Here is a 12,997-nt window from a genome sequence, read left to right as displayed (position 1 = left end):
TGATGTTCGAACTAGGGATGTAGTGATACCATTTTTTAAATTTTTTTGTGTAATTACCAATACCAATTACAAACAAAGGTACTAGTGCCAGGGGCGTATCTATAGGGGGTGCAGCAGTTGTGACCGCAACTGGGCCCTGTGCTGCAGGGGGCCCATGCAGCGCCCTCTACATATGGCCGGCAGCAGCATAGGCAGCTAGGGGTACCAGTGCACCATGCACGCGGGTGGCTGGAGGTGGAGGGTGACTAGCAGAGCTCCATGCTCGACTATCGCACTGGCTGCTCTTTAGTTGTGCATTCCCTGCATGACCTGTGTCCTCGGCCGGCTCCTCAGAGTACCCCTCTCCTGCTCCATGCATTGCCGCTCAGTCTGATGTCTGTTCTCCCCAGCCAGAGTCCTGCCCCCCCCTCGAGTCCGGTCCACACTGCACTGCATACTTCTCCCGGGTAAACAAACTTTAAGCACACAGATGCAGTGTAGCCCTATGAGAGCCCCCCGGAGGACACTGCAGGCTTGTCTGCTAGCCCCCCTCCTCCCCCGTCATACACAGATGATGAAAGGTCTTTCTGGGAGATATGCTGATCGTCCGTCCAGCACACTGGATGGAGCCCAGGCCAACATGGATGAGTGCGCGGCCTGCAGCTTGGTCGTGGTGAGTGAGAGGACCCCATCCCCCACACACCATTACATACCCCCTCCATCTCCCCCTGGGGACAGGGACCCCTTCTCACGTGGGGACAGGGACCCCCATCTCCCCTGGGGACAGGGACCCCTTCTCACCTGGGGGCAGTAACTTCATCTGCCCTGGAGAAAAGGACCTCATCTCTTCTGGGAACAGGGACCCCTTCTCACCTGGGGGCAGTAACTTCATCTGCCCTGGAGAAAAGGACCTCATCTCTTCTGGGGACAGGGACCCCATCCTGCCTAGGAACAGTCCCCCAATGGGGCACCTAAAAATAAAAAAAATAAAAAATAAAAAAAAACTACTGATGCCAGTGGTGGAACTACAGGGCTCACAAAGGTCATACCTGTGACCACGCCCTGGAGTTCCACTGCCGGACTCGGAGGGAAGGGCCCTGGCTGGGGTTCAGGGGGGCCCTTCATGGTTTCTTGCATTGTGCTCCACACAACTAAAAGCCCTGATAAATGCCTATTAATGAAATAAATAAAAAGGGGAGCTGCCAACATAAATAGTGACTTCTACACCAAAAAAAATTAAAAATAAAATAAAAAAGTATGTGGCGCTACCTCACCGACCCAAAAAAAACTATAAATAAATAATAATAATAATAATAAATAATTAGTGAAAAATCAATTATAAGTTAGTGCAAAAAAGGCAAGAATAAATACAATAATAACCATGTGCAAATAGCTGTAGTGCAAACAACGGCTCAAGTGCAATAAAAAAAACACACTTAAAAATGCAGTGTGCAATCCAAACAGCAATAAAAGTGCAAAAACAGTGCAAAAAATAAATTACATATATCCATATATATATATATATATATCCATATCCATATCCATATATATTTGTGCTATATGGATATATGTAATTTTTTTTTTGCACTGTTTTTGCACTTTTATTGCTGTTTGGATTGCACACTGCATTTTTAAGTGTGTTTTTTTTATTGCACTTGAGGCGTTGTTTGCACTACAGCTATTTGCACATGGTTATTATTGTATTTATTCTTGCCTTTTTTGCACTTATTTATAATTGATTTTTCACTAATTATTTATTATTATTTATTGTCTAATTATATATAGTTTTTTTGGGTCGGTGAGGTAGCGCCACATACTTTTTTATTTACCGATACCAATTACCGTTACTTCCTGCAACTGTTTTAATTACACTTCAGCTGTCAAGGCACTGAAAAGTTATTTATAAATGAAATATTTTTTTTAATTTTTTTTATCTTGCGCTTTTTTCAATGTGAAATTTGTAAACATATGTTAACCACTTCAGCCCCGGAAGGATTTACCCCCTTCCTGACCAGAGCACTTTTTGCGAATTCGGCACTGCGCCGCTTTAACTGACAATTGCGCGGTCATGCGACGTGGCTCCCAAACAAAAGCTTTCTTTTTGGTGGTATTTGATCACCCCTTGCGGTTTTTATTTTTTGCGCTATAAACAAAAAAATAGCAACAATTTTGAAATAAATCGCATTATTTTGTTACATTTTGCTATAATAAATATCCCCCAAAAATTAAACATTTTAAAAAATTTTTATTTTTTCCCTCAGTTTAGGCCGATACGTATTCTTCTCCATATTTCTGGTAAAAAAAAAAATAAGTTTATTGATTGGTTTGCACAAAAGTTATATGCCTTGAACACACGGTCGGAAATTCCAACGGAAAAGGTCCGATCGGATTATATTGTCGGAACATCCGATCGGGTGCGGGCTCTATCAGACTTTTTCCGTCAGAAACTCCGATGGAAAAAATGTGAGAACAAGACCTCAAATTTTCAGAAAAAAAAGTCAGATCAGACTTTTTCCGATCGTTTGTAGAGAATTCCAATCGGACAAAGTGTCACGCATGCGCAGATCAAATTACGAGACCAAAAAGCTATTGGCTACTAGCCTCAACGTAGTCCCGTTATACGCAACCAACGTCACCATGTTCCGAACGATCAAATTTTCCGACAGCTTTGTCCGACCGTGTGTATGCAACACCAGTTTAGGACAAAATCCAAAGGATTTTGTTGTCGGAATGACCAACCGTGTGTACAAGGCAATAGCGTTTACAAAATAGGGGATAGTGTTATGCCGTTTTTAATGATTTTTTTTTTTAATAGTAATGGCAGCGATCAGCGATATTTATCGAGACTGCGACATTATGGCGGACAGATCGGAAAATTTTTACACATTTTTGGGACCATTGGCATTATGATGATCACCAATGTAAGGAACATTCTTCTCACTGATCACCAATGTAAGGAACATTCTTCTCACTGATCACCAATGTAAGGAACATTCTTCCCACTGATCACCAATGTAAGGAACATTCTTCTCACTGATCACCAATGTAAGGAACATTCTTCTCACTGATCACCAATGTAAGGAACATTCTTCTCACTGATCACCAATGTAAGGAACATTCTTCCCACTGATCACCAATGTAAGGAACATTCTTCTCACTGATCACCAATGTAAGGAGCATTCTTCTCACTGACCACCAATGTAAGGAACATTCTTCTCACTGATCACCAATGAAAGGAACATTCTTCCCACTGATCACCAATGAAAGGAACATTCTTCTCACTGATCACCAATGTAAGGAACATTCTTCTCACTGATCACCAATGTAAGGAACATTCTTCTCACTGATCACCAATGTAAGGAACATTCTTCTCACTGATCACCAATGTAAGGAACATTCTTCTCACTGATCACCAATGTAAGGAACATTCTTCCCACTGATCACCAATGTAAGGAACATTCTTCTCACTGATCACCAATGTAAGGAGCATTCTTCTCACTGATCACCAATGTAAGGAACATTCTTCCCACTGATCACCAATGAAAGGAACATTCTTCTCACTGATCCCCAATGTAAGGAACATTCTTCTCACTGATCACCAATGTAAGGAACATTCTTCTCACTGATCACCAATGTAAGGAACATTCTTCCCACTGATCACCAATGTAAGGAACATTCTTCTCACTGATCACCAATGTAAGGGACATTCTTCCCACTGATCACCAATGTAAGGAACATTCTTCTCACCGATCACCAATGTAAGGAACATTCTTCCCACTGATCACCAATGTAAGGAACATTCTTCTCACCGATCACCAATGTAAGGAACATTCTTCTCACTGATCACCAATGTAAGGAACATTCTTCTCACTGATCACCAATGTAAGGAACATTCTTCCCACTGATCACCAATGTAAGGAACATTCTTCCCACTGATCACCAATGTAAGGGACATTCTTCTCACTGATCACCAATGTAAGGAACATTCTTCTCACTGATCACCAATGTAAGGAACATTCTTCTCACTGATCACCAATGTAAGGAACATTCTTCTCACCGATCACCAATGTAAGGAACATTCTTCTCACTGATCACCAATGTAAGGAACATTCTTCTCACTGATCACCAATGTAAGGAACATTCTTCCCACTGATCACCAATGTAAGGAACATTCTTCCCACTGATCACCAATGTAAGGGACATTCTTCTCACTGATCACCAATGTAAGGAACATTCTTCTCACTGATCACCAATGTAAGGAACATTCTTCTCACTGATCCCCAATGTAAGGAACATTCTTCTCACTGATCACCAATGTAAGGAACATTCTTCTCACTGATCACCAATGTAAGGAACATTCTTCTCACCGATCACCAATGTAAGGAACATTCTTCCCACTGATCACCAATGTAAGGAACATTCTTCCCACTGATCACCAATGTAAGGGACATTCTTCTCACTGATCACCAATGTAAGGAACATTCTTCCCACTGACCACCAATGTAAGGGACATTCTTCTCACTGATCACCAATGTAAGGAACATTCTTCCCACTGATCACCAATGTAAGGAACATTCTTCCCACTGACCACCAATGTAATGGACATTCTTCTCACTGATCACCAATGTAAGGAACATTCTTATCACTGATCACCAATGTAAGGGGCATTCTTCTCACTGATCACTAATGTAAGGAACATTCTTCCCCACTGATCACCAATGTAAGGAACATTCTTCCCACTGATCACCAATGTAAGGAACATTCTTCTCACTGATCACCAATGTAAGGAACATTCTTCCCACTGATCACCAATGTAAGGGACATTCTTCCCACTGATCACCAATGTAAGGAACATTCTTCCCACTGATCACCAATTTAAGGAGCATTCTTCTCACTGATCACTAATGTAAGGAACATTCTTCCCCACTGATCACTAATGTAAGGAACATTCTTCCCACTGATCACCAATGTAAGGAACATTCTTCCCACTGATCACCAATGTAAGGGGCATTCTTCTCACTGATCACCAATGTAAGGGGCATTCTTCTCACTGATCACTAATGTAAGGAACATTCTTCCCCACTGATCACCAATGTAAGGAACATTCTTCCCACTGATCACCAATGTAAGGAACATTCTTCTCACTGATCACCAATGTAAGGAACATTCTTCTCACTGATCACCAATGTAAGGAACATTCTTCCCACTGATCACCAATGTAAGGAACATTCTTCTCACTGATCACCAATGTAAGGAACATTCTTCTCACTGATCACCAATGTAAGGAACATTCTTCCCACTGATCACCAATGTAAGGAACATTCTTCTCACTGATCACTAATGTAAGGAACATTCTTCCCACTGATCACCAATGTAAGGAACATTCTTCTCACTGATCACCAATGTAAGGAACATTCTTCTCACTGATCACCAATGTAAGGAACATTCTTCCCACTGATCACCAATGTAAGGAACATTCTTCTCACTGATCACTAATGTAAGGAACATTCTTCCCACTGATCACCAATGTAAGGAACATTCTTCTCACTGATCACCAATGTAAGGAACATTCTTCTCACTGATCACCAATGTAAGGAACATTCTTCTCACTGATCACCAATGTAAGGAACATTCTTCTCACTGATCACCAATGTAAGGAGCACTCTTCCCACTCACCTCTATGTTAAGGAGCCTTCTTCTCACTGACCACTAATATAAGGAGCATTCTTCCTATTGACCACTATTGAATTGGTTTATGTAATGGTTCCCAGAGACCTGAAAGTTCTTTCAAAAGTTCCTCTGGGGTAAACAGATTGAGAACGGTTGATCTACCGAGTACTGAATTTTTTGGCTTACGTATTATTGTTAAAACTTCCTCTAAATGATGCAGAAGGTCATATAACGGTCTTATGCTGCTGGGGACTTTTCTAACGTTGCAGACAACAATAAAATTTTCTAATTCATTCTGTATCTCATTCAAGCTTCATTTATTTAACAACACATTACAGAAGTGATAATCCCGACACTTTTCAATTGCTTGAAAACAGCAATGGTAATGTGTGGCTGTGTGTGACAGGTCCTCATGAAGCACAGGGTGGTGCGTTACGGGAAAAGCCTGTGGTCGCCTCGATGCTAACGGCGTATTTACGCTGCTGGCCTGGGGCCTGGGGCAGTCTATCATCTCCACTGAACTGTGCCTGGGATGAGATGATGGAAGCAGGCCCGGGGGCAGAGATATTTATATACCAATAAACCCGACTACAATCTGTTCTTTGTTTAATGTAAACTAACCGGCAGGGAGAAGAGCGCTAATGCACAATGAGCCGATTACCGGAGTGTACACTGCACTTTATGTACTGCAAAGTGTCATTACACCGCATAGCGGCCTTTCCAGAGATCTCTGCACACTGCTGTCCAGTGACACGGTCATGTGACCCGCTTACTCCTCAGGTGCAAGGCTTTCCAAACTCGACCGGTGGAAGTCTGAAGTGTGAATCGACCTGCACATGGTTCCCTGCACACCAGCTGAAATATCAGCTAAGGCTAGCAGTCGGAGTGCTTGTATTGCAGTGGACGGTGTCTGTAGGACAGTGGATGGTGTCAGTAAAGCAGTAATAGTGTCAGTAAAGCAGTGGACATGTCAGTAGGGCAGAGGTTTGTGTTAGTAGCACAGCTGATGGTGTTAGTCAGTAGAGCAGTGGACTTTGTTACTAGGACAGAGGATGGTTTCAGTAGAGCAGTGGATGGTGTCAGTAGAGTAGTGAACAGTGTCAGTTGGGAAGTGTAAGGTGTTAGTAGGGTAGTGGACGGTGTCAGTAGAGCAGTAGATGGTGTCAGTAGATCAGTGGATGGTGTCAGTAGAGCAGTGGATGGTGTCAGTAGATCAGTGGATGGTGTCAGTAGAGCAGTGGACGGTGTCAATAGAGCAGTGAACATATCAGTAGAGAAGAGGACGATGTCAGTAGATCAGTGGATGGCGTCAGTAGGGCAGTGAACATATCAGTAGAGCAGAGGACGATGTCAGTAGATCAGTAGATGGTGTCAGTAGATCAGTGGATGGTGTCAGTAGATCAGTGGATGGTGTCAGTAGATCAGTGGATGGTGTCAGTAGAGCAGTGGATGGTGGCAGTAGATCAGTGGATGGTGTCAGTAGAGCAGTGGATGGTGTCAATAGAGCAGTGGACAGTGTCAGTAGAGCAGTGAACATATCAGTAGAGAAGAGGACGATGTCAGTAGATCAGTGGATGGTGACAGTAGAGCAGTGGACGGTGTCAGTAGAGCAGTGGACGGTGTCAGTAGAGCAGTGGACGGTGTCAGTAGAGCAGTGAACATATCAGTAGAGAAGAGGACGATGTCAGTAGATCAGTGGATGGTGTCAGTAGGGCAGTGGACGGTGTCAGTAGAGCAGTGGACGGTGTCAGTAGAGCAGTGGACGGTGTCAGTAGGGCAGTGGACGGTGTCAGTAGAGCAGTGGACGGTGTCAGTAGAGCAGTGGATGGTGCCAGTAGGGCAGTGGACGGTGCCAGCGGGGCAGAAGTTGGTGTCAGTAGAGCAGTGAATGGTGTTAGTTGGGCAGAGGAAGGTGTCAGTAGTTTTTTACTTTTATTATTTTATTTTTAAGACATTTTTTACAATATTATTTGTATTACTTTTTTACAATTTTATAGGAGCTCCTTTGAGGGGCTTTGGTCAAATATCAGGGGTCTAAACAGACCCCATATGTCTCCCTTTTGGGACATAGAAAGAGACTGAGGACAGAGATTTCCCCAGTCCCTTTCTCTGCAGCCTCTGCTGCACTGGACACAGTGAATGAATGGGAAGTCTCTGTGCTACTCGGCTTCCTGTTCATTTACAAACTGAAGCATAGTTAGCACAGTGGATACAAGAGAAATCTGTACCAATCACTCACTGTGTACATTGAGAAAAGGAAATTACATATTTACCAGCCCCTTCCTCCCACTCTCCATCCTGAAACATCCCCTGGTGTTGCCTGCAGCATCTAGTTAGTGAGTGGAGGAGCGAAGCCGGCAGCACTGCGGGGAGGGGGGAACATAGGGGGGAGGGAAGGGCCTGGGCAGCAGGGGTAATCATTGCATGCATGTTTTCAAGCATTGGAGGCTGGAGGGGGAGATATACAGTCATCTTGCACGAAGAGGGGAGGGCAGCTGGAGCTGCCTCATTTTCTGGATGGAGAAAGTCTAGCATCATCTAGCTCTTTCCTCCCCGGCCTGACTATCCCTATCCCACCCCTTTCATTCGTGGGATTTCTGTTCTGTCAATCACGGAGGCTAAGCATCAAATAGGTGGCATGGTGGTGTAGTGTTTAGCACTCTCACCTCGCAGTAAGAAGGGTCGCTAGTTCAAATCCCAACCACGACACTACCTGGTACCTGCCCAGAGTTTGCATGTTCTGCCTGTGTGGGTTTCCTCCAGGTACTCCGGTTTCCTCCTACACTCCAAAGACATGCTGGTAGGTTAATTGGCTTCTGTCCAGAATTGGCCCTAGTATATGAATGGGGACCTTGGACTGTGAGCACCTTGAGGGTAGGGACCAATGTGAGAGTGCAATGTACAGGGGTAGGGACAATTGTAGACACTCACTCATGTTCAACTGGATGGACTGGTGTCTTTATTCAGCCTTACTAACTATGTAAATATGGCCTGTATGCAAATACATCCTTTCTGTGAACTCCTACCCCTCTAGACTGACATCCACCCCTTGAAGGATATTGATTTTTGCATAAGAGCCGGCACAGGGTGCTGTGATGTTTTCAGGTATCTATGGAAAGCACCCCGGCAGTCCCTTCCACCAGCTGTGATCTGCCTGCATTGCATATGGAAGCACAGAGACCTATCGCTGACATCAGTGAGTCTACAACAAGGTGTATAATGAAAACAGAAATGTCTTAGTCGAAAAATGTCACGAACAGGTTGATGAAGGGAGGAGCCACAGAAGGATAAATAGAGTATAAGCAGATTAAACTTTAGTTTTAAATCATTAATGATCATTTCATATTTTGCAGATCCTCATTTGAGTCGTATTAATGAAATGCCACTATAGGAGCTTCTATCAGTAGTACAGATGAACAGCTCTTGGACCGCTGACCCGATGACACATCGGAACAATTAGGTCTATTGTAGATTAAACTTTGATGAAAGCGACAAGGTTAAAGCTTTTCATAGACCTTTCCTGTCACATGGAATTATCTCAAATCTTTGCTAATTCACTTCTCTGAGGGTCACTGATGCATCTACAGAGTGACGGGTTTCCTTTCCGCTACAACTCATCTGATCCTTCCATAGGAAATATTCCTTTTTAATTTGTTAATTAAAAATTTTTCCAACTGATTCCTATTTGCTATTTCCATTATACACTATCCATCTATCCAATTATCCATCTATCCATCTATCCATCTATCCATCTATCCATCTATCTATCTATCTATCTGTGGTGGCTGGTGCTTCATTTTTTATGGGGGTGCTGAAAACAAACCACCCAAGATGCACCCACCCCCCGTGTGTCTCCTCGGCAGCTTCCCACTGCGTCTCTTCCTCAGTGGCCAATATGGTCGCTTCTCCTCTCGGCCAATCGGGTCTCAGGACCCGCTTTCTGATTGGCTGGGAGGAGAATCAGGAAAATGATAGCGGATGTGAATTAACTATTGTCACACAACTGGGTGGACTCGGGGCGCAGTGCTCTGCCCCCCGAAGCCCACCGTTTTTTGAATTTGTAGCACCCTCCTAGTTTACTCAGTAGAGAAGCGGTTGATTGTTTAGGGCTGCTGAGTGTTTCACAGGCTGCTGCTCTGCTGCTTTTCCCTGTCTTCTAGAGGATTCTAGAATAACAGTGGGAGGAAGAGCAGAACAGGCAGCCTGAATATCTATGGAACTCCAGTCAATCCCAGGGAGGGGAGGGTGATGCAAAGAAGGTGGAGGGAGAGCCCTTAAAGTATAAGTGAACTGCACTTTTAAAAGCCCTGCAAGACAATGCAATAACGTGCTAGTATGTATCGCATACTAGCACATTATGAAATACTTACCTTAGAATGAATCCCTCCCGCAGCACGCTGTCACCACTGACAGGTCTTCCATCTTCACCCGGTCTTCCTTCCGGGTTCAAGTGCTGTAGCCGTCTGATTGGCTGAGCAGTGATAACATCACTCCGGTGCATGCATGAGGAAGTCACAGCCACGGCACCGGGCTCTGAAAGGACAGCACGAGTATGCTGTCCCTTAAGAGTGCATGCACCATTGACCTCACCAGCTGCATGCAGTGTGAATATTTTCTAAACTATGCAAGTTTAGGGGTTATTCAATGTACCTACAGGGTCATGTCCTACAGGAGGAGACCCCTACACAGGGGCTCTGCTCCTAGGGCAAGAATGCTAGAGCAGCCATTGTGAAGACACCATGGTCCCAGCTAGGCTTAAATGGGGGAGGGGAGGGGCTATTTAAGTTTATTTCTATCACTGGGAGTTAGATGGCAGAGAAATGCTGGACTGGTGGAGTAAGACAGAGGCCCAGTGTGCATGTGGGCAGATCCCTACCATATGTTCACGATACTTCCCGAGCCTGGACGTGCTCTGCTGAAAACGGGTCACACTAGTGCAGAACAAACTCCTGTGATGCACAGGAGAAGTAGAGCAAAACAAGCGTTGGCTGTACTTCTCCTTTAAGGAGAGCGCCACATACAGAGTGCAGAGCTCAGGAGTGCACTATGTACAGAGTGCAGAGTTCAAGAGTGGGCTATGTACAGAGTGTAGAGTTCAAGAGTGGGCTACGTACAGAGTGCAGAGTTCAGGAGTGCACTACATACAGAGTGCAGAGTTCAGGAGTGTGCTATATACAGAGTACAGAGTTCAGGAGTGTGCTACGTACAGAGTGCAGAATTCAAGAGTGGGCAACGTACAGAGTGCAGAGTTCAGGAGTGCGCAACATACAGAGTTCAGGAGTGTGCTATGTACAGAGTGCAGAGTTCAGGAGTATGCTACGTACAGATTGCAGAATTCAAGAGTGGGCTACGTACAGAGTGCAGAGTTCAAGAGTGGGCTACATACAGAGTTCAGAGTTCAGGAGTGCACTACATACAGAGTGCAGAGTTCAGGAGTGTGCTATGTACAGAGTGCAGAGTTCAGGAGTATGCTACGTACAGAGTGCAGAATTCAAGAGTGGGCTACGTACAGAGTGCAGAGTTCAAGAGTGGGCTACGTACAGAGTGCAGAGTTCAAGAGTGGGCTACGTACAGAGTGCAGAGTTGAGGAGTGCGCTATGTACAGAGTGCAGAGTTCAGGAGTGCGCTATGTACAGAGTGCAGAGTTCAGAATTACGCTACATACAGAGTTCAGGATTACACTATGTACAGAGTTAAGGGCTCAGGAGTGCGCTACATACAGATTGCAGAGTTCAGAATTACGCCACGTAAAGAGTTTAGGATTACACTATGGACAGAGTTAAGGGCTCTGGAGTGCGCTATGTATAGAGTGCAGAGTTCAGAATTATGCTACGTACAGAGTGCAGCATTCAGGAGTACACTACATACAGAGTGTGGAATTTAGGGGTGTACGATGTATAGAGTGCAGTTGCAGGGGGTGCCCTACATACTGAGTGCAGGGTTTAGGAGTGTGCTACATACTGAGTGCAGGGTTTAGGAGTGTGCTACATACTGAGTGCAGGGTTTAGGGGTGCACTACGTACAGAGTACAGAGTTCAAGAGTTAGTAACGTATAGATTACAGAGTTCCGGAGTGCGTTTCATACAGATCTGTGTACTGTGTATAGAGTGCAGGGTTTAGGGGTGCGCTATGCATAGTGCTTCCTCATATCTTTACTCTCTCTGATCTAGCCCGGCTCTAGTACCTCCCTGTGTAGGCGGCTCTGCCTCACCTTGAGGGGAGATAGTTTTCTCTGGAGATCTGTCCCCATTGTGCCCTGCCGTGAGTGCGTACAGGGATCTGTTACATCTGGGAGCCACAGAGAGCAAAGCCGTCCCTTGTAAACACAGCCACATGACAAGACCTGGCGGTCCAGATCCAGCCCGTGGTTAGGGTGCCACTTTTTCTTGTAGCCAAATCAGAATATTTTAACGGCGCACAACCAAATATTTTTTCTACTATATACTATAGGACAGGGATATGCAATTAGCGGACCTCCAGCTGTTGCAGAACTACAAGTCCCATGAGGCATAGCAAGACTCTGACAGCAACAAGCATGACACCCAGAAGCAGGGGCATGATGGGACTTGTAGTTTTGCAACAGCTGGAGGTCCGCTAATTGCCTATTCCTGCTATAGGATAACAAACCGGGGACTCTCCTTTTCAAATCCCATCACTGTTCATTAAAAAAATACAAGTTAGGAAGTTTCCACTTACATTAATAGGGCTTTCATCGTGACGGCCTGGTTGGAAAAGTGGATCTTCGTCGCTGGACTCGCGGCTGTCTTCTTCGGAAAGTCTCCTGTGCATCGCTCGGTGAAAAATTGAGGTCATGGCTACGGCTGCCAAAAAAAAAAAGAGAATACAAAAAAAGATGAGAACTAAAAAAAATAAAGTCTTGGGAAGTTCAGCAGGTAGCTGTTTGTTGTGCTGGATGCGCAGAGTAATAAAACATACTCAATCTAGGTCGATTCGCACTCAGTATTACACCCACGATCTCTCACCTTGCCTTTCAGCTCTGTTTCAGCTGAATTCTGCCTTCTCGTTGTATCGGCTGTGTGATTCCACCTTTTTTTTTTTGGGGCTTTATTCACAGTGACTGCGTGCTGATGCTGTCATGTTCTGGCTGTTTCAAAGCTTTTAGCTGTATAGTACATTTCAACTTACAGAAAAAAAGACCAAAAAAAACTATTAAGGGTTTTGTTTACCGATCTCTGAAGGGGGTCAAAGCAGTCCTACACTACTGTATAGTAGACGCCAAAACATTTAGCTTAGTGTGTTACATTTAATTCATTTTATTGTAATTTTCTTTTGTGAGTTTTCTTTTTTCTGTTATACTATATAGCCAAAAGTATTGGGACGCCCTGCC

At 44.4% G+C, this 12,997-nt stretch overlaps 1 protein-coding gene across 2 annotated transcripts in view; it reads right to left on the bottom strand.

The window, feature by feature from the left end:
• The window catches only part of LOC143927364 (ninjurin-2-like), a 120,475-nt gene extending 107,792 nt beyond the window's left edge, over window positions 1-12,683 (bottom strand). Inside the window, exons 1-2 of one of the 2 annotated variants that reach the window (XM_077451408.1) lie at window positions 12,633-12,683; window positions 12,346-12,470 (exon numbers count right to left, since the gene is read on the bottom strand). In XM_077451408.1, coding sequence (XP_077307534.1) covers window positions 12,346-12,462 — 117 coding nt within the window. In that variant the 5' untranslated portion in view covers window positions 12,463-12,470; window positions 12,633-12,683. Of the gene's footprint in view, window positions 1-12,345; window positions 12,471-12,585 lie in introns of both variants that reach the window. The other variant, XM_077451401.1, reaches the window with a different exon arrangement.
• Between the last annotated feature and the right edge of the window lie 314 nt (window positions 12,684-12,997).

Source organism: Lithobates pipiens, unplaced genomic scaffold, assembly GCF_037356315.1.
Source record: "Lithobates pipiens isolate NorthernLeopardFrog02 unplaced genomic scaffold, aLitPip1_a1.2 Scaffold_10, whole genome shotgun sequence".
In the NCBI taxonomy this organism is placed as follows: Eukaryota; Metazoa; Chordata; class Amphibia; order Anura; family Ranidae; genus Lithobates; species Lithobates pipiens.
Note: the sequence above shows the minus strand (reverse complement) of the source record. Positions and strands in the feature narration are given on the sequence as shown.